At 39.9% G+C, this 26,426-nt stretch overlaps 1 protein-coding gene across 2 annotated transcripts in view; it reads left to right on the top strand.

Moving 5' to 3' along the window:
• Positions 1-26,426, top strand: part of LOC120918466 (bifunctional heparan sulfate N-deacetylase/N-sulfotransferase 4-like) — a 494,123-nt gene that overhangs the window by 164,268 nt on the left and 303,429 nt on the right. For both annotated transcript variants that reach the window (XR_005744379.1, XM_040330064.1), the window contains exon 3: positions 20,729-20,816. Coding sequence is in view for 1 of the 2 variants with exons in the window: in XM_040330064.1 (XP_040185998.1) it covers positions 20,729-20,816 (88 nt within the window). In the remaining variant the exon portion in view is untranslated. The remainder of the gene's footprint in view (positions 1-20,728; positions 20,817-26,426) is intronic.

Here is a 26,426-nt window from a genome sequence, read left to right as displayed (position 1 = left end):
TAGCCGCAGCTGCACCCCAATAGACACTGGCCGCACACCCTTGGTAACCCCCCCCCCTCTGTGCTTCCCTTGATATTCTCCCTCTCCTTCCCCTCTCCTTATCTCTGAACTGTTATGTTTCTCTTATCTCTGCTTCTTTTCAGCTCTATAAACAAAAAATGGAAGGGAGGCCGGGCTGATGCGGCCTGGAATACCAAGCCGGGCCCCCAGGGCGGAGTCATACAGATCCCCCGTAGTTATAACCACATGCCATGGACACATGAGCACACGATGGTCTAAGTCCTCCCCCCCTATACTAACCTCTTTATGTTGAAATGAGAGGACACACGTGGGGAAAATGGACAAATACCACACCGGGAAGGGCCCCGAAGAGGGCCTTGCTATGTTACATTGAGACGTATGTATTATTTTGCCCTGCTGTACATGCTGTTAATTAATGATTATGTATTGTGGGCCGTGAAGGCCGGTCTCTCCGTTATAAATTAAAAAAAAAAAAAAAAAAAGAAGTTATGAGACGGGAGCGCTCGTTCTGGTAAAACTACCATTTGTAATTGAGTAAGCACATTCATCACGCTATAACAGACAGAAAAGCACGAATCGTCTTTTACTAACACAAAATCAGCTAAAGCAGCCCAAAGGGTGGCGTCATCCGAATGAAACTTCCCCTTTATAGTGCCGTCGTACGTGTTGTACGTCACCGCGCTTTGCTAGAGCATTTTTTTTTAACGATCGTGTGTGGGCAACGTCGTTTTAATTATGAAGTTGGAAAAAACTTTGTTTTTTCTAGAGGCTGAAAAAACATAGTTTTTTACAAGCCGAAAAATGATCGTGTGTAACACCAAACAGCTGAGAGATAAGCTCACTGTCTCCAGGCCAACAATTAATCTTTTTCATGGTCTTCTGATCTAAAACCATGCATCCTTTTGTACAAAAACATCCTGTATACAGTTCTCCTTTACTTAGGGGATTTAGCATTGTGTGGAACAGTGGAACACTGAGCAAGGAAAAAAAAAATGGAGAAACTTATATTCAGCTCACAGTGACCTGAGCAGACTGAAATATGGGGATTGGAGAAAACGTATTTGTCATTACATCCTTTGCCACAATTTTTTGGGTGCTTTCTAACAACTCTAAATCTGGGTGTCCTGCAAAGATCAGCCATGCACACTATACTGTCCATATAAAAATACAGTGATGCTTCTGTATCCAATGCCTATGTAACTGCCCATTAAACTGTACCACTGTAGAAAATAGTACACATGTGATTTTAATGTGGTTCACTACTGTGCTAATAAACATGAAACTAAAAGCATTTAAAATATAAGCTGTTAGTGCCGGTTCACACATGGGCGGCACGACTTGCCCTGCGACTCTGCAAGACGATCTGCACATGACTTCAGAGGCGACTTGCAAAATTACTTCTGTATTGAAGTCAATGCAAGTCGCCCTGAACTCATCCCAAAATCATACAGGAACCTTTTTCTAAGTTGGAGCGACTTGAGTCAATCCTATTAGAACGCTTCCATAGTACAGAATGGAGCGTGAAGCCCTGCACACACGATCGGATATCTGATGGAATCTAATCCGATGGATTTTTTCATCGGATGTCCGATGAAGCTGACTTTCATCAGTCTTGCCTACACACCATCGGTTAAAAATCCGATCGTGTCCAACGCGGTGATGTAAAACACTACGATGTGCTGAGAAAAATAAGGTTCAATGCTTCCGAGCATGCGTCGGCTTGATTCTGAGCATGCGTAGATTTTTGACCGATGGATTTCCCCACTGACGATCATTTTTTTCTATCAGTTTTTTAACCATAAGAAAAATTTAAAACAGGTTCTATTTTTTTTCACCGATGGATAAAAAACCGATGGGGCCCACACATGAACGGTTTGTTCAAAGAAAACGGTCCATTTTTTTTATCAGACAAACCGATTGTGTACAGGGCTTTACCTGTCAGGCGGCTAAGGCGCCTGACAAGTCGCCCCTGTGTGAACCAGCACTTATGATAAGGTTGAAAGTACACAATTGTTTTAAAAGTCTTTGTAATCTATATTGTAGCACTAACTGGACCATTAAGAGCCGGTTCACACTGGGGGGACTCGTCAGGCGACTCAGCCGCCTGACAAGTCGCGTCCCATTCTATTCAATAGAACAGTTCTAATAGGAGCGACGCAAGTCACTCCGACTTAGAAAAAGGTTCTTGTACGACTTTGGGGGCGACTCGGGGCGACTTGCATTGACTTCTATACAGAAGTCATTTTGCAAGTCGCCTCTGAATTCGTCTTCAGGACGCATTGCCGAGTCACCCCCGAAGTCGTGCCGCCCCAGTGTGAACCGGCTCTTAGCAGTATTTGTTTATTATTACCAGTACCTCTAACTGAAAACACCTAAGGTCAATAACAACTTTTGTTGTTCAATTTCCTTTAGATTTACCTTTAACTATGTAGTGCAAAGGCCTGCCTGATTGCAAATACACTTACAGGGGCAGATCCACAAAAGGATTACGCCGGCGTATCTACTGATACGCCGGCGTAATTTTTAATTTCCCGCGTCGTATCTGTTTTGTATCCACAAAACAAGATACAACTGCATCTGGGCTCGATCCGACAGGCATACGTCTTAGTACGCCGTCGGATCTAAGCTGCAATTTTTCGGCGGCCGCTAGGTGGCGTTCCCATTGAAATCCGCATCGAGTATGCAAATTAGCTAGTTACAGCAATCCACGAACGTACGTCGGCCCGGCGCATTTTTTTACGTCGTTTTCGTTCTACTTTTTCCGGCGTATAGTTAAAGGTGCTATATGGTGGCGTACTAAATGTTAAGTATGGCCGTCGTTCCCGCGTACAATTTTGAATTTTTTACGTCGTTTGCGTAAGTCATTCGCGAATAGGAATTTGAGTAGAATGACGTCACCGTCGTAAGCATTGGCTTGTTACGATTAAATTTGGGATACCCCCAGGGACGGGGCATGCGCAGTTAAAAAAAAACGTTGTTTACGTCGGGTCATGACGTATTTACATAAAACACGCCCCCATTACATCCATTTGAATTCTACGCCCTTACGCCACAAGAGATACACTACGCCGCCGTAACTTACGGCGCAAATTCGTCGAGGATTCAAAACAAAAACAAGTAAGTTACAGCGGCGTAGTGTATCTTAGATATGCTACGCCCGGCGCACTAATGCGCCATTGTACGTGGATCTACCCCTAAAAGTTAAGGTTTGACTTCATATTTTATGGTTTTGGTAAATCTAAAGGAAAGTTGTATAAAAGTTGTATAGTGTGTAGTCAACTTAATTTATCGTACACACGATCAGATAATTGTGCAACTTATCATTCACATTTTGTTGCATAACACTAATATCAAATTCAATAGTGTATTTTTCTCTCTACTAAATGTATGATTTTTTTGACGATTCTGGAAAACCTTCCTGTTTGCATAGCTATGTATCGGAAATTATGTCAAATACGTGCAACCCCCAGTGTCACGCCTTTTGGCTATTTCCATTCGTATTGTTCTCCCATCTCCTTCCCGGTTATTTTTGTGTTTCTGATCATGCGTGGTGTTTGTCTATCGATTTTTAGCGGATGCTGGGCTATCGTCCGAGCAAAGTTTTCGTGTTTGTCCCTTCGGATTTTGTTGGACAGACTGTCACGATCGCCTTGTTAAAAGCTGTGAACTAACGATCAGACTATCATGCGATCAATTCTAAATCAATTTTTATCATTCGATTATCTGATTGTGTGTACGAGACATAAAGCTCCATTCACACTTGTACGACTTCAAAGTTATGCCGGCTTCGGAGTGCAACTTTGGTACAGCTCTGATGCAACTTTGATGCAACTTTGGATGGGTGCAACTTGGATACAACTTTGTCTTTGGCCAGTAATAATGGACAACTATTGCGCAACTGTTGCACAACATTTAGGCGCGCCTTTCATGAAAGTCAGACCAAAGTAGTGAATGAACTACTTTGAAGTTGCTGCAACTTTAAGTCACACATATATGAATGGTCATCATTGGAAAACATGAGTATTGACTTGTCATGCGACTTTGATGTCCAAAGTTGCATGAAAAGTCACACAAGTGTGAATGGAGTCTAAACTATTACCTTGTAATTGGTGTTTGCCTTATTTATATGCCTGCATATCAGCAATCACCAATAATAAACCACAAACTTGAAAGCTTACAGATGGAAGCATTACACAGCGAAAACCACATCTATGTGTATGGTTTATGGGAGAGATAGTCACCAGGTAGAAAGTCTAATTTGAACTTGCTATAAAACATAGTGGGGTTGATTTACTAAAACAAGTGCTAAATCTGGTGCAGCTCTCCATAGAAACTATTTTTTTTTTGGTCAAAGCTTAATTGAACAAGCTGAAGTTAGAAACTACAAACAAAGTAGCCAAGGGTGCAGGCATTATAAAACGTTGTAACATATATTGATTAAACATATCACACTTACATTTAAGCAAGGGAATGGCAACTCAGACCTAGAGGGGATGGCAGTGTGCAGATATGGATTGCCTGTAGCCACTAAGCAGAAACCGCTATTACACATGCATCGCCAGACCCGCAAGAACAAACAACCAATGGTGGTGTCTACGGCCATCCTCAATGTCCAGGGGAAACACCAGGAGGCATAACATGTTCCAGAGGCCCCACCATCTTTTTTAAGTGCAGAGGATGGAAGAGACCGGCTTTAATGCAATTACTGAGTCTATAAGAACAATTTGTGACTGAAAGGCCCATCCACAGTGAAGACGAAAACAATGGGGGTGGGGAGTGGGGTTGAATGGGGAGAAGAAAGGAATGACACAGGACTAGCCTGCTCCCTGCTAATGCTTACCCCACTCGAGCTGTGAGGATCATCAACTCTCAACCATACTTAAGAGGCTGCCCAATGCCCATTATATATGTTGTAGATAGAGTAGTCAAGTGGACAGAAAGAATGCATGGAAATTCAGTGGTACAAGAATAATCAAGCCAGTAAAACCATATCCTACTAAATTTCTCGTTCATCCCCTTCAAGGCACAAGTCAGGTTCTCCATATGTTTTATACAGAAGAGTGGGTGAATAACACCCAGCGTGGGAGGATTTAACTGCTCACTGGCTCACCTGTTGGGTGTGGCCTATGCCCGGATAAAAGACCAATTAACCACTTACCCCCCGGACCATATTGCTGCCCAAAGACCAGAGTACTTTTTGCGATTCGGGACTGCGTCGCTTTAACAGACAATTGCGCGGTCGTGCGACGTGGCTCCCAAACAAAATTGGCGTCCTTTTTTTCCCACAAATAGAGCTTTCTTTTGGTGGTATTTGATCACCTCTGCGGTTTTTATTTTTTGCGCTATAAACAAAAATAGAACGACAATTTTGAAAAAAATTAATATTTTTTACTTTTTGCTGTAATAAATATCCCCCAAAAATATATAAAAAAACATTTTTTTTCCTCAGTTTAGGCCGATACGTATTCTTCTACATATTTTTCGTAAAAAAAATCGCACTAAGCGTTTATTGATTGGTTTGCGCAAAAGTTATAGCGTTTACAAAATAGGGGGTATTTTTATGGCATTTTTATTAATATTTTTTTTACTAGTAATGGCGGCGATCAGCGATTTTTTTTTCGGTATTGCGACATTATGGCGGACACTTCGGACATTTTTGACACATTTTTGGGACCATTGGCATTTTTATAGCGATCAGTGCTATAAAAATGCATTAGATTACTATAAAAATGCCACTGGCAGTGAAGGGGTTAACACTAGGGGGCGGGGAAGGGGTTAAGTATGCCTGGGTGTGTTCTTACTGTGGGGGGGGGTGGCCACACTAGGGGAAACACTGATCCTCGGTTCATACAGTGTATGAACCGAAGAAAAGCATTTCCCCTGCTGACAGGAACGAGAGCTGTGTGTTTACACACACAGCTCCCGTTCCCCGCTCTGTACCGAGCGATCGCGTGTGCCCGGCGGCGATTGCGCCCGCCGGGCACACGCACGGGAGGCGGGGGCGAGCGGGGGGCGCGCGCGCGCGCCTCCGGCGGCGCGCGTGCGCCCCTAGTGGCGGCTAAAAGGTAGGACGTCATAATACGTGATCTCGCCTAGGAGAGCCACCTTGTGGACATATTATGACGGTGCGGCGACGGCAAGTGGTTAAAGAAAAAACAGCTGTAGAGTTCAGACTGTGAAAGCAGGCAATATAAGACCAAGTGGTGTAGTGTGAAGAAAGTTTATTGAAAAATAAGTTTAAAATTAAACATTGAATAAAATCCATGTATATTTACCAAAACCTTACAGAAATCGAACAACACAAAGCAGTACAAAACAATATTAAAAAAAAATCTCGATGGTTGCCAAGGGTAATGAATAAATGTAAAAAGTTTTGTTGGACACATTCTAGGAAAAGAATATTAAATCCACAACCCTGCTATATAGAATAAAAAGAAAAGGGGTAAAGGAGAGAGAGAACATCACTCCCTCATAGAGTAATGGAATTTTAACGGATGTATTTCTCTGTCACAGAGGTAAGCACAACCATAAAAAAGTAAATCAAATATAATTTATTACAAAATATATATCATTTTAAAATTGATACAAAAATAACATTCAGTCATATATGTATTTGACCAGAATTAATACTCAATCCAAAGAGCTTGAACAGATGCTTGTGTGTATGGATAGCCGACGCGTTTCACAGACAAGTTATCTGCTTCTTCAGGGCTGTTCACCATGCATCTAGATCATTGTCCAAGTTATAAAAAGGATATAACATTAGTAACAATAGAAAAGATTTAATCACAATATTCACAGTATTAACAATATTCTATTAAAGTGCTCACCAAAACATTTTGGTATTGACCGAGAAGTGACCGCAGCATCAGAGAGAGCAGAGTCACATCCAGTGATTGTAAGGTGATGTCAGAATCACCAGCTTGTTCTGATGGACATCAGACCGTGTGAGAGGCATAGATATTTAAACCAATAGTTATCTAAAAACAAAACATATATATTCAGATAGAAAGCATTTTACATCACCATATATGTGAACAGTAGGTACAAAAATAGACCGGGACATGCATTGACCCGGTGGTGTACTGGTACATCAGTATAAATATAGGTGGAGTATATAGCCACATGCCTCAACCCCTATAGCTAGCTAAAAGTTGTTGTAACCTTGTGCATGTCTAATAAAGATTTTTTTTAAAAACATAACAGCTTGTGTCATGGTTTACTTAGTTAATTTCTTTGGATGCAAAAGGGTCAACGCTGAACTTCAGATGGATAAAATCAAGTTACATATCCAACAAAATTCAATGAATATAATTTGAAATGCAGTCTACATAAGTACTTAAATATGTATTTCCAAAAAGTTCTGAAATACTCTACCCACAGGAAGCATAGTACTATGTATGAGCTATTTTGGCTCTATTGTATTTAACAGTGCTGTAAAACTTTCTTAGCCAGATTCAAGTAGAGTGCCGCATCTTTAAGGTGGCGTAGCGTATCGTATTTACGCTACGCCGCCTTAAGTCAGAGAGGCAAGTACTGTATTCACAAAATACTTGCCTCCTAACTTACGGCAGCATAGCGTAAATTGGGGCGGCGTAAGCGCGCCTAATTCAAATGAGGATGAGGGGGCGTGTTTTATGTTAATGGGGGGTGACCCGACGTGATTGACGTTTTTTTACAAACGGCGCATGCGCCGTCCGTGTACATATCCCAGTGTGCATTGCTCCAAAGTACGCCGAAAGGACGTATTGGTTTCGGCGTGAACGTAAATTACGTCCAGCCCTATTCACGAACGAATTGTGCAAACGACGTAAAATTTTCACATTTTTACGCGGGAACGATGGCCATACTTAACATTGACTAGGCCAGCTATTTGATGGAATAACTTTATGCCGGAAAACGCTTTACTTAAACGGCGTATCTTTACGGCGACGGGCACGCGTACGTTTGTGAATCGGCGTATCTAGGCATTTACATATTCTACGCCGAGCTCAACGGAAGCGCCACCTAGCGGCCAGCCTAAATATTGCACCCTAAGATACGACGGCACAGGCTATGTATTTAGCACCCCCTCCAACCTCTCACTATTAAGGCAGCAGACAGGGGTGTACATGTGCCTCAGCCATAATGCTTTGCATTTCAATGTGGTAAAGTGTATCCCCACTGCCATACTCAGTGGGCTGTGCTACCGGCTGAACATGACCCATTCAACTGAATAGGGCTGTGCAGCAACCATGACATAATGCCTTCTCACCACCTATCCAATGATCTTTGAAGATGAATCTACCTCAGAACACTCTTCAGAGTGCAAACCAAGTGTAAACAGGCCCTTAGTGTGGAAGGGGGGGGGGGTGATTATTTTTTTCTGTGTATGGTGAGAGACCAAAAACAGGAGAAGAGAGAAGAAGTAGTTTTTTTTCAGGGTGGCAGTGCATTTCATTGTTCATTTAGTACGTTTGTAGGTAGGTGACATGGTTTTTCTTAAAGTACAGGTGGGCAATAAAATATATGCTTGGTTTGTTAAATACACCTTTGATGGATTTTCTTTTTGATAAGTGCACAAAATAGTCAGTGTTGTCCTATGTCTTCAAACGTTGTTGCTTCATGGATACAGTGAGTGTTTAGACAGAACTGAAAAATGTGTTTTGTTTCCTTTCGTTATGTAACTAATTTTGTTTCATTGATTTGTTTCGAAATTTATTTTGTTTTGTTTAATTTTGTTTTATTTATTAATTTTCTAATATAAAAAGGATTGAAGCAAGACAAACTTGCTCAAAAAATAAAGGACTTTGTGGGCACAACATGAGGCAGGAAGGACATATGTCTTCATTTACAAAAATACATCTAGAAAAAATAAACATTAACCACTTGCTTACTGTGCACATATACCCCCTTCCTGCCCAGGGAAAAATTCAGCTTCCAGGACTGTGTAGCTTTAACTGACATTAAATTATTGTAGAGAAAAGGGAGGCTTGTGGTGGACTATAATGGCATCATATGTGCAACTGATAAACAGTCGATATTATAATTAAAAGGTTTTTATTACAAAAATAGAAACATTCCATAACATTTACAGTAAAATATCAGTTGTGACAACCATGAATCAACTTATCATTGGCACATATTACCAACGATATATACAAAGCACCAATAATTGCGCAGTGTATGTAAACTCTACATGTCTCATGTTTCGCGGTTACTTGATGTCCACTTCCTCAGGAGTCATACATAGGCGCATAATTTGTTGAAAGGTATGTACACGGAATATGTCATGAAACTAAAAATAAACAAATAAACATTAATATCTTTATATATACATTGTAGAAAATATATTGTTAAAATTCTATAGAAAAAAGTGCAACCATCTGCCGGTATATAACCATCACTAAAAGAACATCTCACCGTGGATGCTGTGTCAGGTAGGTGGCCAAGAGAACGAACCATAAACTTTATAGAAGGTATATATTTTGTGTATATATATATATATATATATATATATATATATATATATATATATATAATGCTTATAATTTGCAGGAGAATGTGAATATACTGTCTAAATTCAAATATTTTATCTTTATCTTTATTATACCTATGTTTTGGGCCATCCTGTGACTTTCTGTGTCCTCCGGGGTGGGTTGCCATTTATGGTTCGGGCTCTTGGCCACCTATCTGACACAGCATCCACGGTGAAATGTTCTTTTAGTGATGGTTATATACCCGCAGATGGTTGCACTTTTTTCTATAGAATTTTAACAATATACTTTCCACGATGTATATATAAGGATAATAATGTTTATTTATTTATTTTTAGTTTCGTGACATATTCCGTGTACATACCTTTCAACAAATTATGCGCCTATGTATGACTCCTTAGGAAGCGGACATCAAGTAACCGCGAAACATGAGACATGTAGAGTTTACATACACCATGCGCAATTAATGGTACTTTGTATATATCATTGATAATATGTGCAAACGATAAGTTGATTCATGGTTGTCACAACTGATATTTTACTGTAAATATTATGGAATGTTTCTTTTTTTGTAATAAAAACCTTTTAATTATAATATAAAAAAAAAAAAACCTAGCAGTGATTCAATACCACCAAAAGAAAGCTCTATCTGTGTGAAAAAAATGATAAAAATGTCATTTGGGTACAGTGTTGCATGACTGCGCAATTGTCATTCTAAGAGTGACATCGCTGAATGTTGAAAATTGGCCTGGGCAGGAAGAGGGTTTAAGTGCCCAGTAAGCAAGTGGTTACATTTTTTATTTTGGTCATTCATCCATGTAGAACTAGAAATACCAGCCATCAGACTTATGAGTACCATGTTTTGGCTGCACAGACTCATATCCTCCAGCACTATCCATTGAGGAACTTTGGGCCAGATTCACATAGAACTGCGGCGACGTAACGTATCGTAGATACGTTACACCGCCGCAAGTTTTCATCGCAAGTGCCTGATTCACAAAGAACTTGTGATGAAAACTACGCCGGCGGCCTCCGGCGCAAGGTGGGCCAATTCAAATAGGCGTGTGCCATTTAAATTAGGCGCGCTCCCGCGCCGGACCTACTGCGCATGCTCCTTTTCCTTACTCCCGCCGTGCTTTGCGCGCCGTGCTGTGATTTTTTCGAACGGTGACGCACGTAGTGTACTTCCGTATTCCTGGACGTATTACGCAAACGACGTTAAATTTTAAATTTTGACGCGGGAACGACGGCCATACTTTAGACAGCAATACGATTGCTGACTAAAGTAAGGCCAAAAAAAACCGACTAACTTTGCGACGGGAAACTAGACTAGCGGCGACGTAGCGAACGCGAAAATCCGTCGGGAAAAGCCGTAACTCCGAATTTTCATACTCGACACGCCTGCCGGCGTGTCAGAACGAAAGTCCTTAGATCGCGGTGACGTCAGCACGTCGCCTCCCAACGTTTCGTCTACACTAGACGTGGTCACGGGAATGATTCCCGTGACCACGTCTAGTGTAGACGAAACGTTGGGAGGCGACGTGCTGACGTCACCGCGATCTGAGGACTTTCGTTCTGACACGCCGGCCGGCTTTTTTATCCTCGTTGATACTTTCTACTTTAACTGTAAGTGTGCTGCTCGTTTTATATTAAAAACCTCTACGGTATCACGCTATGTGAGTTTTCCTTTCTCATACATATTTGGACCTTTCCTGGCGAATTTGATGATATTGGTTGGGATGTCTCACAACTTCATATTGCTCACATCCCCTCTGCTTTGATTGATCCTGACGGATCACTGGTTCTGGTAAGGGTCAGTGTGTGTACTGGTGGTGGTTCCGTTTGTTCACACTGTCTGTTGCCAGTCACTGGGGGATGCTCTTTATGTATTAATTTACTGCACGGATTTACACCATATCAGTTTATTTTCTCTGGTTGCTTTACTGGTGGATCGGTGACCCCTTGGAGGATCGCTTCAAAAGACAAGCTCCATCCCAACATATGCGATCCAGTGATTTCAGCTTGACTAGATCCGTTAGGATCTTCCATTCTGGTAAGGGTCAGCAAGCTATAGTTATCATTGGACCCAGAGTTTTCCTTCATGGTTGCAGCAGTGTGCTAACACTTAAACTCGACACATTGTTGGACTATTAATATTTTATTTATCAAATTTGTTCATATTTTAGATTTTTTTTGGACTCCTATTTAGCCTTATTGATTTAGATGTCATATGAAGGCCTTTTCACTCTTTAGCGATACTCCACCGTTTGTGTATGTTTATCTTTACGCCAGCATACCTCTTACGGAAACAGCGTATCTTTACTGCGAAGGGCAAGCGTACGTTTTTGAATCGGCGTATCTACTCATTTGCATATTCTACGCCGAACTCAATGGAAGCGCCACCTAGAGGCCAGCATAAATATTGCACCCTAAGCTATGACGGCGCAGGCCGTCGTATCTTAGGCAGGTTAAAGTGTATCTCATTTTGAGCATACACTTAAACATACGACGGGCTCCGAGTTACGTCGACGTATCTACTGATACGCCGGCGTAACTCTTTGTGAATCTGCCCCTATGACTAAACTAAATTGAAATTTGATGTCAAAATTAACACTGCAATACCACATATAAATATGTAGGAGGCATCTACTAAGCTGCTAAAAGAAAACAGAAAATAAGAAAAAGGCTTTTCTTAATTTTTTTTCTTAATATTTTATGGCAATATATTCAAGTATATATCCAGGCAATATGTGCAAGGGCATTACAGCCAATAAAGTTTACAGTTTTTTTTTTGTTTTTTTTTAAAGTTGTTCTTCTGCTTGTCAAAATGCAATATATTTGTTTGTTTATGAAACTTGGTTTTATTTATAAAGACATACTATATCACAACAACTAAATCTGTGTCTGTAGTGCATCTTCAAACCTTAATACCATAAATAATAACACGTTATTAGATTTTTACTCCAGGAGTATATAATGAGTTTGTTAATTCTAAAGAAATGCTAAAATAATGCATTTAAATTTAACTAAACCCATTAGCTTTTAGACGACTAAAATGTTTTGGGTGTTTTAGTAGACTAAAATCTGACTAAAACTAAAACAATTTAAATTAATAAAATACGACTAAAACTAAAATGTCATTTTAGTCAAAAGACTAAAATAGGACTGAAATTAAAATGGCAGGGAGCCCTCACTATAATCTTCTTCTCTCTGTGCCACTGCCATCTTGGACCCAGATCTGCTGATTCTAGATGAGCCCTGGGTATAGAAGATATCTAAAGTGTTATGGGCAGCTGTGGAGGTAGATGGGTGGTGTGGGTGACCCGGAGACGTGTGCCATGTCACTTTGCCCATTTTCGTGCTTTTCTGAGGTAGGGATCTGTGCTATGAGTCACTGCAGCCTAGGAGCTTCTTCAGTGAGCAGCCATATCTGATGCGTGTCAAGCCACGCCCCCCCAGCCACCATTATAAAGACTGGTAGTCTGTCATATATAAAACAGCACAAATATATATATATATATATATTTTGAGGGTGTAACTATCTAGCTTTAAACATTTTGTATTATGTTTTTCCATATATACTGTATATATACTGTACATATATTGTTGTTACAGTTCTACTGATCTCATAAATTAAAAAAAGATTTTGCCATATTTGAAATTGATATGGTTTATTCTACTAGACCCCCTTATCATGGTTTTATAAGACCAGTCTCCCTTTTGTCCTTCCATTAAAGTCATCATCATGCACGCAACCTCCAATCATGCTAAACTGAAATTAAGTTTGTGTTCTGTTGATGTTTATCTGTCAGAACTGTGGAATTGAATGTTGCTACCACATCTTTGGAGACCTTTATTGTGCCATTTATATAAATTATATGTGCTAACTCAGTAGCCAAATAGTTACTAGTGACAGATAAAGGCAATGCTTTAAACAGATGTGCAGCTGGGTTATGTGTTAAATGTCTGTATGCTCAGATTATTAAATAAAATTATCTTAACTGTTTCTGCATCATACTGATTCCATTCATCGAGCCAGAGATGCAAAGATTTCAAACTAATTTTCATTAACTTGAAACTATTAACTAGAATCTGTAAATCATTCACTCATTGTGGCTATAAACTGCATAGTAGACCACAAAAAACACCAAGTCATTTGATCTAATAAAGCTGTGTGAAGATACAGTATTCAGTGTTAAATTATCTTAAGCTCATAAGCATTTGTAGTGGTAAAAACTGTGCTTTGTTTGAACAGTGCAAAGAAACAGGTGTACTTAAATGTCACACTCTCTGCACCCAAATAGAGAAGTGCGGGTATGAAAAAATGTGCTGCTAGTGAGGGGATATTAAAGAAAATTGTTGCTTTGCCATACCGTTGAAATTAACAGATTTACATCCATCTCTTCCCCTTATGTTCAGCCAGTTGCTGAAAATAAGCTCTGCCACAATGGAGGAAGGGGAGTGAGCCAAATGCTCTCCATATCTGAAAGTAATGTTTTGCCCCTGCTGGCTGGATGGAGCTTCAAGTGAGCAAAGCAAAGTTGGGCTCTAGTTAGGCAAACATGGTTTTACCACAGGTGGGAAAATCACAAATTTGGTTTAAGAGCTTAACCTCTTTCTCCAATCATATGTTTGTGGAGACTTTTGGGGTTATTTACGAAAGGCAAATCCACGTTGCACTACAAGTGCAGACTACAAGTGCAAAGTGCACTTGAAATTGCAATGACAGTGCACTTGGAAGTGCAGTCGCTGTGAAGCCTCGTACACACGGCCGAGAATTCCGGTCTAAAAAAACTATGTTTTTCTCGACGGAATTCTTGTCAAGCTTGACGGGATTCTTGTTTAGCTTTCCTTACATACACACTCTCGAGACAAAATCTCTTCGTTCTCAAACGTGGTGACGTACAACACGTACGGCGGCACTATAAATGGGAAGTTCGATTCCACTGGTGCCACCCTTGGGGCTGCTTTTGCTAATCTTGTGTTACCGCATGTTAGTAAAAGTTTGGTGAGAGACGATTCACGCTTTTCAGTCGTTGTGCTTTCAGATCGTATTCTGCGGTTCAGTTTGTCTTTCAGGGTGTGTAGTCAGGTCGTATTTGTTTTACAGTGCATTCCTGTCCGTTCGTTTCTGATTTTGATTGATTGATTGATTGATTTTTGAGCTTAATTAGGCGCCAAATGCCCACTGTGAAGTGAGCGTCTAAGCGCCGCTGGTGATATGTAACTTTGAATCAATCCGTGGTGAAGAAGAGAGAGAAAAGAGAAGAGAGGGCGGTAAAAGGTCGTTCTTAATATAACTTGCTGTTCTTCAGTGCGTTCTGTTTAGTATGTTCGTTCTGATTAGACGTTCGCTTTCCAGCCATGTTGCAGGTACGTTCTTGTCCTAGAGTTCGTACTGTGCAGTCGGTTTGTGTTGGTCTTCTTGTTTTAGAACAAGACGAGTCCATAAACAGGGTGAGGAGGCATTCATGGACCAATAATTGATTGCTCCAGAGGGACCAATTCTCTTACATGCCTCTGCTGCGGGATATCCAGAAGAATAATCCTGATGATTACAGGAATTTTGTTAGGATGGCTGACCCCGTTTTTCAGCATCTTTTGGCTTTAGTGTCGCCTATATTACCAGGCAGGACACCTTTATGCGGGAAGCCATCTGTGCTGAGCAGAGGCTAGTTACCATGTTACGCTATCTGGCAACTGGGAGAAGCTTGCAGGACTTGAAGTTCACAACAGGCATCTCCCCCCAGGCTCTGGGCCTTTATAATCCCAGACACCTGTTCTGCCATTATACAAGTCCTGCAGGAGGACTATATGAGGGTAAGTTTTCTCCTTTAATATCACATTCTATGTATTTAATGTATGCTAATGAATTGTATTTCTTTCCTCCTTCCCTAATTACCATGATTGTAATATGCTGTGAATGTCCCCTTTGTCCCCATGCATGCTGTAATTTTTTAATGCCGCTTTTTTGGCCTACATGCATATTTCCCTTCACTAACCTCTCCAGCATGCTCTCCTGGGCCCAAACACACCTAGCCTAGTCTGTTAACAATGTATGTTGTAAGATCCATTGTAGTGCTTTACCCCCCCCTCCCATAAATGTGTTCTAAAGTGTAGTTTCTCCTAATTTTTCAATTGTTTTATTTTTGTGGTCCCAAACTCATCTAGCCCTCCCCTAAATTTTTGCAAAGGGCCATCAGAGGGGGTGAGGAATGTGATAATTGGGCCTTATTTTTTGTATTTAAATACTCCTTAACCACTTAAGACCCAGACCATTATGCAGGTAAAGGACCTGGCCAGTTTTTGCGATTCGGCAACTGACAATTGCGCGGTCATGAGATGTGGCTCCCAAACAAAATTGGCGTCCTTTTTTTCCCACAAATAGAGATTTATTTTGGTGGTATTTGATCACCTCTGCGGTTTTTATTTTTTTGCGCTATAAATAAAAATAGAGCGACAATTTTGAAAAAAAAAAATCTAAATTTTTTACTTTTTGCTATAATAAATATCACCAAAAAAATATAAAAAAACATTATTTTTTCTGAGTTTAGATCCATATGTATTCTTCTACCCATTTTTGTTAAAAAAATCGCAATAAACGTTTGCTTTGCGCAAAATTTATAGCGTTTACAAAATAGGGGATAGTTTTATGGCATTTTTATAAATATTTTTTTTTACTACTAATGGCGGCGATCAGCATTTTTTTTCGTGACTGCGACATTATGGCGGACACATCGGTCAATTTTGACACATTTTTGGGACCATCGTCATTTTCACAGCGAAAAGTGCTATAAAAATGCACTGATTACTGTGAAAATGACAATTGCAGTTTAGGAGTTAACCACTAGGGGCGCTGAATGGGTTATGTGTGACCTCATTTGTGTTTCTAACTGTAGGGGGTGGGGCTGGATGTGTGACATCAGTGATTGTCGTTTCCTATATCAGGGAACAGACGATCACTGATATTGCCACAGTGAAGAACGGTCAGGTGTGTTTACACACACCTCTCCCCGTTCTTCAGCTCCTGTGACCGATCGCGGGACACTGTCGGTGATCGGGCGTGGGCGCGGTCACAGAGCTTTAGACTGGGTCGCGTGCCTGTGCCATTCTGCCGATATATATCTGCGTTAGGCGGTCCTTAAGTGGTTAAAATAAATGTTATAATGATGTTGGCCAATAATGTTTTGATATAACCTGCTTGCAATGTTATGTGCAAAAGTAATAATATATTTTTTATTGTTCGATTCCACAGCTTCCTTCCATGCCACAGGAATGGCAGACTGCGGCACGTGGTGGAACTTCCCCAACTGCGGTGGAGCCATTGATGGGAAGTACGTCTTCATCGTGCCACCACCCCGTTCTGGTTCCTATTATTATAACTACAAGGGGTTTCATAGCATTGTGCTGATGGCGGTGGTGTCAGCACAGTATGAATTCCTTTATGTGGATCTGGGGAAGAATGGCCAGATGTCGGATGGGAGAGCCTTCAGCCAGACGGAGTTTGCTCTTCGCCTCCAGTGTGATGACCTTGCATTGCCACCGGATGCAGAGAATGTGGAAGGACTCCCCTTCGTGTTTCTGGCTGATGAAGCATTTGGTCTGGGACCGCATCTCATGAGGCCATTCCCACAGAGGACCCTCACCCCAGAGAGGAGGGTGTTCAACTACCAGCTGTCCAGAGCCCGAATAGTTGTGGAGAATGCCTTTGGGATAATGGCTAGCTGGTTCCGGCTTTTTTTTAACGTCAATGCACATGGCAGAATATAGATTGAACTTTATCATTTTTTGTTGTTGTGTTCTCCACAATTATCTTAGGAGACGGTCGCCAAGTTATATGGCCACAGTTGGGCCCGAGGCCGGACTTACCTCAGCAGAAAATACCCTTCCGGGCCTAGAACATGGCCTTCCTGGCTTGCCCCCCCAAAAGTGCCGTGCAGTCCGGGATAAATATGTTGAATATTTCACGGGTAGGGGGGCCATTCCTATGCCAGCCAATGTATAAAATTATTGTCTTTCAAAAAAACATAAAGAAATCTGCTAAAATTCTATTTTTGATGTCTTGCTTGTGTTTCTTTTAGCTGTCTCCTAGTTTTTCCTAGTGTACTTGTAGTGTCAAGTGTATTTTCCTTATAAAAAAACAACCATTACACTGGTAAGAAACTAGTTACTAGTTATTAACCTAGTTTTAGTGGTGCTTTACTATAATTTTAAGGGCACTTTTCAGCCACTAGCGGGGCACTTTTTATTCCCGCTAGAGGCCGAAGAAAGGGTTAAATGTGCCTGAAAAGCACAGCTTTGCACACTTCGCAGGTGCTTCAGCAGTGGTGCCCATTCATTTCAATGGGCAGGAAATACACCGCTCCTCCACCGTTCCAAAGATGCTGCTTGCAGGACTTTTTCTAATGTCCTGCAAGCCCACCGCTCTAGTTTGAAAGCACTCAGGCTCTCACACTTTGGCTACGGGGGGGGGGGGGGCATTTTTCAGGCACTTTACAGCCATTATTTTTAGAGCCTGAAAATGCTTTCGGTGTGAAAGGGGTCTTACAGTAGAAGTGCCTCTCTTCTCTTTTATACTCTGTAGCTCCTGCTGGAATTAGCTTCTAATCCCCTTGTAGAGGCTGCCATTTGTGAATGGACATTTTATCGCTATAATGTTTTTATATGAACTATAAACTGAAAGACCTAAGAATAAATGGTTCATCTGATTTTCCATTATTTCTTTTGGGGAAATTTGCTTTTATACACAGTACAAGTGCTTTCGATTATAAGCATGTTTCTGGAACAAATTATGCTTGCAATCCAAAGTTTTACTGTACATACATCATTATAGTTTCCCCTTTCTCCTTAATGGATGGTTTCTAAAGGCAATGGCAAGTTGCCGCTTGACCGCAGTGAAGGGCAATGGGAAAAATGCATTATTTTCATTTATTATTGTGTGAATGAGAGATAACACCATTAACTCTAAAGTCAAATAGACGGATTCAGAAACACTGGCAAAACTTTGAGGTGGCGTAGCGTATCGCATATACGCTACACCGCCGTAAGTCAGAGAGGCAAGTGCTGTATTCACAAAGCACTTGCCTCCTAAGTTACGGCGGTGTAGCTTAAATGGGCTGGCCTAAGCGCGCCTAATTCAAAATGTGGAACAGGGGGGCGTGTTTTATGTAAATCACTGGTGACCCGACGTGATTGACGTTTTTAGCGAACGGCGCATGCGCCGTCCGTGGACATATCCCAGTGTGCATTACTCCAAAGTACGCCGCAAGGATGTATTGGTTTCGACGTGAGCGTAAATGACGTCCAGCCCCATTCACGGACGACTTACGCAAACAACGTAAAATTTTAAAATTTCAACGTGGGAACGACGGCCATACTTATCATTGGCTAGGCCAGCTATTTGTTGGAATAACTTTACGCCTGAAAACGCCTTACGTAAACGGCATAACTTCACTGCGACAGGCAAGCGTACGTTCGCTGATTTACATATTCTAGGCGTAAATCAGCGTACACGCCCCTAGCGGCCAGTGTAAATATGCAGTTAAGATAAGACGGCGTAGGAGACTTACGACGGTCGTATCTTAGCAACATTTAAGCGTATCTCAGTTTGAGCAAAAGCTTAATGTTACGACGGCGCGGATTCAGAGTTAAGACGGCGTATCTACTGATATGCCGGCTTAACTCTTTCTGAATCTAGCTAAAAATGTTGTCATAATTAAGCCTAATTTTTATCGTTCTTACATATCCTTCAAAACATTAAAGTAGTTAGAGCATTTGAATGAATTTCAATCAACAAAAGGATTATTTCAGCATTGTGTTTGAGAGAAAGGTAAATGTTTCAATTATACAGTATTACCACTGTTTCCTTTAGAGTTTTTAAACTCATTAGTTAAGGATTGCAATCTTATAGTAAACATTTTAAAAATGAATATCAGATTGTTGTTAAAGTGGAGGTTCACCCAAAAACCTTTTTTTTTTAACATTAGATTTAGGCTCGTTGTGTCAAGGGGAATCAGGTATTTTTTTTACAATCGAAGCAGTACTTACCGTTTTAGAGATGCATCTTCTCCGCCGCTTCCGGGTATGGGCTGCGGGACTGGGCATTCCTACTTGATTGACAGGCTTCCAACAGGCTTCCGACGGTCACATACATCGCGTCACAATTTTTCGAAAGTAGACGAACGTCGGTGCGCAGGCGCCGTATAGAGCCGCACCGACGTTCGGCTTCTTTCGGCTACTCGTGACGCGGATGTATGCGACCATCAGAAGCCTGTCAATCAAGTAGGAACGCTCAGTCCCGAAGACCATACCCGGAAGCGGCGGAGAAGATCGCTCTCTAAAATGGTAAGTACTGCTCGGATTTTAAAAAAACTACCCGCTTCCCCTTGACAAAATGAGCATCAATCTAATCTTAAAAAAAAAATTTCGGGTGAACTCCCGCTTTAATAAGCTAGATAGGCCTATAACTGCCATGCAGTAAAATAGCCTTCTTTGGTTTCTTCAGTACCATATTGTGGCACTCTAGGAACAGATTGGTATATGGGTAGTTAAACTTGAGAGAAATGGTATCAAATGTTTAAAAATTAAATCTGTTTGCATTATAAAGTGCTAAATCTGACAGAAGAGCATGTACTACTTTCCAGGTGTTTAGGACATTTGTAAGGGACCCCAATCCTTGCTTATAGTCTGCCTTTTCACTATTGTCCAGTCATTGTAATGGGCATGATCAGTCACTAAGCAAGCATGGAAGGGGGTAGACCAGAGACCCCAAAGTAAGGTTTGCTACTGTGAAGTATCCCCAGTTTTATTATATTGCGATTTATAATACAGATACAGTTTTTATCATGTCTGAAGTATGAAATGTATGCAATTTAAAATAAAGAAAGTATTTAACTGTAACCTTTCTTTATATAGACCTCCCATATATATTTGAACAAATATCAATCTCATATATTTGTTGAACATGAGTGCATTTATAGTCCTATGCTTGATCTGTAATTCTCTTAAATCCAGAGAGAATATGGATTTGAGACTTCTAACTGTTTAAATTGATATAGTGTAAACATTTAAAACTAGGATTTGTTAGTGGCTCCTGCATGTGTGTGGTGATCCATGACATAATCAGATTTTGGGAAATGGGTCATTCATCTCTCATGTTTATTGCATAATAATATATGATTATATATTTTTTAACAGCATTTTTGGAATTCATGTACTTTATTTTCTTTCAGGCATTACTAAACACTCAAAACATATTGCGTACTCAGGTTGCAAATTTCACCTTCAATCTTGGATTTTCAGGGAAGTTCTATCACACAGGTAAGAATATAAAAAGGTAATACTTTAACAGTTTATATTCATTTTATTCATTTCAAATAACACAATTTGTAGAAAAAGTTATTTGTAAACCACTGAATTATGATTTGGGCAGAAAGGGAGCCTAAAGTTGCTCTTCTGCTTAGTCTGTATGATTTAGATGTAAAATATAGCATCTGCAATATCAAATAATACATATAAAACTACTTCCCAGAAACTAACATTATCTGGTTACTATGTTGCTCTGGTGAATTTATAGATCTGCAATAGTAAAAAATAAAATAAACATAATATTTTTTGTAGTCAGTTAAATGTGGAGTATTATATATTAATATTATATATTTTTTTCAGTCAGCCAATACAGTTATAGGGGCATTTTCACATGGTCCTAATTTCTCCTTATGGCCTCCTTGAATACGTTTGTTGTTTACAAAGCTCAATAGCTGAAGCAGAATGAGTCACGGTTTTGACACTCCCCCTCTCAACCCCCCTCCCTTCCGAGTGACCTTGGCATTCAGCTTCTGCTCTTTTTTGGGTATTAATAATTCATGGTGTTCTGGTACTCTTTTGATATGTAATAATAATATAGCAATGTTTATGTACTGTATACACAGTACATATACTACACAAATATATAAACATATGCTTTAGTTTTCCTTTGGTGTTTTTCAGTTTGGTCACATGTACTTTTTTAGTGCACATCTTTAAAGAAGGCTTTACTATATTGAACTATGCTAATGAACCTATAATTACCACAATAGCTATTATACCATTAACCAAATCATGTATATGACTGGCTGTTGTAGAAAAATCTTAAATTATAATAAAATGTTACTTTGGGTTTTAATCACAAAATAATGCTTGTTATTATTTACTGAATCAAGTACTGTCTTACTATAGAAACAGTTTTTTTATGATATTCTTCAAGTACTCCGGTTCTAGGAATTAAAAGAATCTGGTATTTGGTGTTGAATATAGGTTGAAAATTGCCACTTCAAGTTCACCTGTGCCCAATCTATACTAAGCCATCCCTGACCTCTCTAGTTGCTTGTACTGGAAACTTATTGTTTTAAAGTGCTTCTACTGCACGCTCAGAATATGTAATATTTTAGCATAAAAAGTCTGAGCGCAGGCCTGTGGCAATGACCTAGTAAAAAAAAAAAAAAGATAGGCATCCTTTCAGGTTGAGGGTTGGGAATAAGGCCAATAAGCCCATCTGGTAGATGAAAAAAAATAAACCGTCCCATAATGTACTTCTTCTGCTTATGTCTATGCAGTTTTGTGTGTATTAACTGTAGGGGGAAAAATATAACCAAAAAAGAATTTATATAACACATTATGATGCCTGCTAGGTATCAGTTTAGCGTATGTTTAATCAGCCCCTAAATATCGTAAATGTCACATAAAGCTACAATGTTTTGGCAGTTATTTTATTGATTGATTAATAACAATATAAATATTGCTTGTGTATGTGTATAAATTCCAAAAAAGAGTAAACAAAATTTAGATTGCACAGCTGTAGCATCAATAAGAACAAAACATTATAAATATGCACAAAAAAAAAACAGTTTCTCCCTTTTTTCTATTTAAGCTTAACCACTTTCTATTTTATTTCTCCCTAGTAATTCATACCTCGACCTCAGTAGTACAAATTATCTCTTTAAACAGATTAGTATTGGGTATTTTTTTTACCAAAGGGTAAAACTATTAATGCCAGAGTTTAATATATATGAACCAAAAGTAATTTGGTCTTTGCTTTATACAACACATTTTGTAACTGACTTTTACTCTGCCCCTTTTTAATCATTTTTTCTGCAGTGATTTCAGCATATGGTATCGGTTAGGTGTGTTCTGTTTCAGTTTGAAATATAAAAACAGCATCAATTTCTGTAAATCTTCTTAAAAGATATACAACACGGACTGTGGCATAATTTTTCTGTTCAGGGAACTGGATAGGACAGCCAAGGATGTGACACTAGTTTACTGTGAACATAAGCATGCTACAGAAGGAGGATAGCTCAGGAAGACAAATTAACTGTGCCTTTCTTTTTATAAATGAATTGTCTAGAGCTGTGAGGGAACAATAAATGAACCAGTACTAGCATGGCTCCCATGCTGTTCAGCCAAATACCAGTTACAAAATGGCTGTGATAAGAAATGATTTATCACTTTTGTACTTCAGTATTAACATCCAGCTGAGCAGGATTTACAAATTAAAATGGCTGGACAAATGTATTTATTAACATAAAACAGATTTCAATGATTTTTATTATTACTGATGATGTTTTATCATTATAGCATTATTATTATTATAGTTTTTGAAGTATTACTATCAATATCCAGTTTCCAAATCCAGCATTATATTATAAATAAAGCAAACTATCGGTCTTTAAATCTGAAAACAATGTTTATTAGACATGTGCACAGAATTTTTTTTCGTTTTTTTTTGTTCTGTTTCATATCGTTCCGTAGGTTCGTTCCCGTTCGTTTTTCGTAAGACGCCCGTTTTCCTGTTCGTTCCCGTTCGTTTTTCGTACGACGCAATTTTTTCGTATTCCGATCGTTTCGTATTTTGGTTACCGTTTTATTTTCGTACATGCGGGATGGTTCGTTATTCTGTTTAATTCATGTTCGTTACTTGTTAGACAATCATTTTCGTGAATTTTCATTATTCTGTACTTTCGTAAATATATTGCGGGATTCGCGGCACTTTCAACACGCAGGTCATCCATATTAACTATTGTTAAGCCCCATACACTTGGTCAGACTTTTTTAACAACAAACATAAAAACGATCATTTTACCGAACGTTCGTTCGTTTTTAAACTCCATCAGAAAACCATTTTTGGGTTCCAGGTTCAAAAGTCTGGCCAACTGATCTCTCCCTTCAGACGAAAATCCACAGAAAAGTTCATTTGGCTCTTCTGTACTACTCAGCACAAAAGAGAAGCTGCTTCACTAACTAACTACACTCACTGTCCATTCAAAAAAACGAAAATTACATCTTATAACAAAAGATTTGCATTCTGTATTTTGAAACCAAATTACGAACAGAAAAAAGGAATTCAGAATACAGAATACAAATCTTTTGTTATAGATGTCAAATGAACATACAAACAGAAAAAGGAATCAAACAAAATACAGAATGAAAATCTTTTGTTATAGGATGTCCTGTGAACATACGACTGAAAATCAAAATACGAACAGAACAAGGATTCAAACAAAATAAAGAATGCAAGTCTTTTGTTATAGATGTCATATTCGTTCTTTTGCCGTTTTCGTTTTGTCGTATTTTCGTCGGATCGTTCGTTCGTATTTGCGGTTGTTCGTTATGCGACTCATTCGTAATCCCGTCGTTTTCGTATTTTGGTGCTTAAATTTTTTCGTATGTACACATTATTCTGCGGGTACGAAAATGAACATTTTCGTACGAAAATAACATTCGTACGAACGGGAATGCACATATCTAATGTTTATTTGCCTATTTTAAAGCACAATCAATCTACCCTCAACATGCTATCAATGAAAGCACATTCCCCCCTCTTTCTTCTTTTGTGTTACAAGCAGTGTTTGTGTATGATGGTCAGTGTTACAGATAATACAATCCCTATGACTTTTTGTGCTTGCTTCATCCAATGTGCATAAACGTCCATTACCATTCATTTATTTTTCTGGGCAGTGCGGCATTGGGTGGTACAGTAACGGATAAGAGGTTTTCAGTGCTTTGATGTACTGGATGTGTCAGTACACACAAACTCAGTCCATGTAGTCCATCTGCACCAATGAGGCTCACTGGAAATATATTGAATAGAAAATCTATGAGATGGTATTTATAAGTAAGTCACATACAATTACAAGTACACGTAAGGTGCTCCACGCAGGGCCCATCACTGTCATCCATCAAGATATGTAAAGCATGTGTGTCCAGCCAGCAGAGAAGATGGCTGCGTAACTGAGAGCTATTGCAGCTTCACGTTCTCAGCGACACCCAGCGACTACAGGGAGAGGTCTCAGTACAGAGTATAACACCCACGGGAACGATGTCCAAACGGAGGAAGGGGTACAAGCTGCCTCACAGACTTCTACCCAGCGGCTCCTTAGCAAGGTGGGCAAAATGGCACCAGCTCCATAGGAGCGGCCCAATCCCAGCCTGATCACTCCCACCACACGCAGCCCAGTGAAGTCTAAGCAGCGCAAGCAGTCAGGATTATCAATTTATATGTTCACTGCCACAGAAAAGGCTCCAAAAATTCAATATCCAATGAAAAACATCCTTTTTTCCCTCAGGAGTACCCTATTTAATGATTTTTTAAATATGTTTGCACCCTTACATGAGATTGTCCATACACATGCTGACAAAATCTACCACCTAGAAACTAAAATGGTGGATTTTTACTCTGCGCATAATGATCTTGTTGATGCCCATGCTGACCAAGAGTCTGAGATGCAATTCCTCCAAAATAAATTAGCTTGTGGCGCAATAACATCAAGTTTAGAAACATCCCTGAATCTATTCCAAAGAACAAATTAACTAACTCTGTACAATGCCTCATGAAGGCTCTAATGCGGCTCTAAATGATATTGAGCTGTGCGTGGATAGAGCCCACCGCATACCCAAACCCAAATACCTACACTGCACCCAGGGACACCCTGGCACGCATTCACTACTACCATGTCAAAGAATTCATCATGGCGGCAGCTAAGCAGAACCCTGTGGTGCCAGACGAATTTAAGGGTATCTCATTATGCACCGACATATCGCAACAAACAGCGATGAACAGAAAGAAGCTCAATCCGCTCATAAAGGTACTTTGCAACAACAGCATAAATTACCGATGGGGTTATCCCACAAAGCTGCTTATCACCTGGAATGGCCAGATATATCCTATATGCAGCGTGGAGAAAGGCATCAAATTCTTTAAAGAATGGCAATTGCTCCCTGCAGATACGCAACCTCCTGCTTCATCCTCCCCAGAACGCCTACAAATTGAATGGTCCTGATTGAATTTCTTTGTCGCAACTAGACAATATTCTCTGTACTAGCATGAGGCTGGGAGCTCCAATGTTCAGTTTGCTCTTCTGTTTTTCCTATGAATGTTTATTGGTTCAGTGCATAGCACTAACAATCTGAATTACCCCCACTACACTACAGCAGCTTTGGCTACCAATTGAGCCTGTATTTTGACAGGCGTTTCTTACATATGTTGTTTTTGATCTTTCTATGTTTGTCTTTTCCTTTTATTATTCCTACTTCCCACCCAGTCACCTCCTATGATAAGCTTACCGGACATGGACATGAAATACCGAACATGCTCCTCCGCTGTTCACCACTCCTAGAGAACCTCAAATCGACCCCACTGCTGAGTTAGCACGAATCACAAATCACTGATATCTCTACATGACAAGTACCTTTTTCACTGTCTCCCTTACAACAATGTACTCAACTGCCACAATACCTCAGTTCATACTCATCCTTAACTATACCTTTAAAGCTTATGTCACTGAACTCTAAGGGTCCCAACAGCCCTTTTAAACTAGCAGCACTGCTGAAAGAAGCACAATCCCTTAAGGATGATATAATCTTCACCCAAGAGTCACATTTTGCTACCCACAA

The sequence above is a fragment of the Rana temporaria genome, chromosome 1, assembly GCF_905171775.1.
Source record: "Rana temporaria chromosome 1, aRanTem1.1, whole genome shotgun sequence".
NCBI lineage: Eukaryota > Metazoa > Chordata > Amphibia > Anura > Ranidae > Rana > Rana temporaria.
This window is presented reverse-complemented; position numbering and strand designations above follow the sequence as displayed.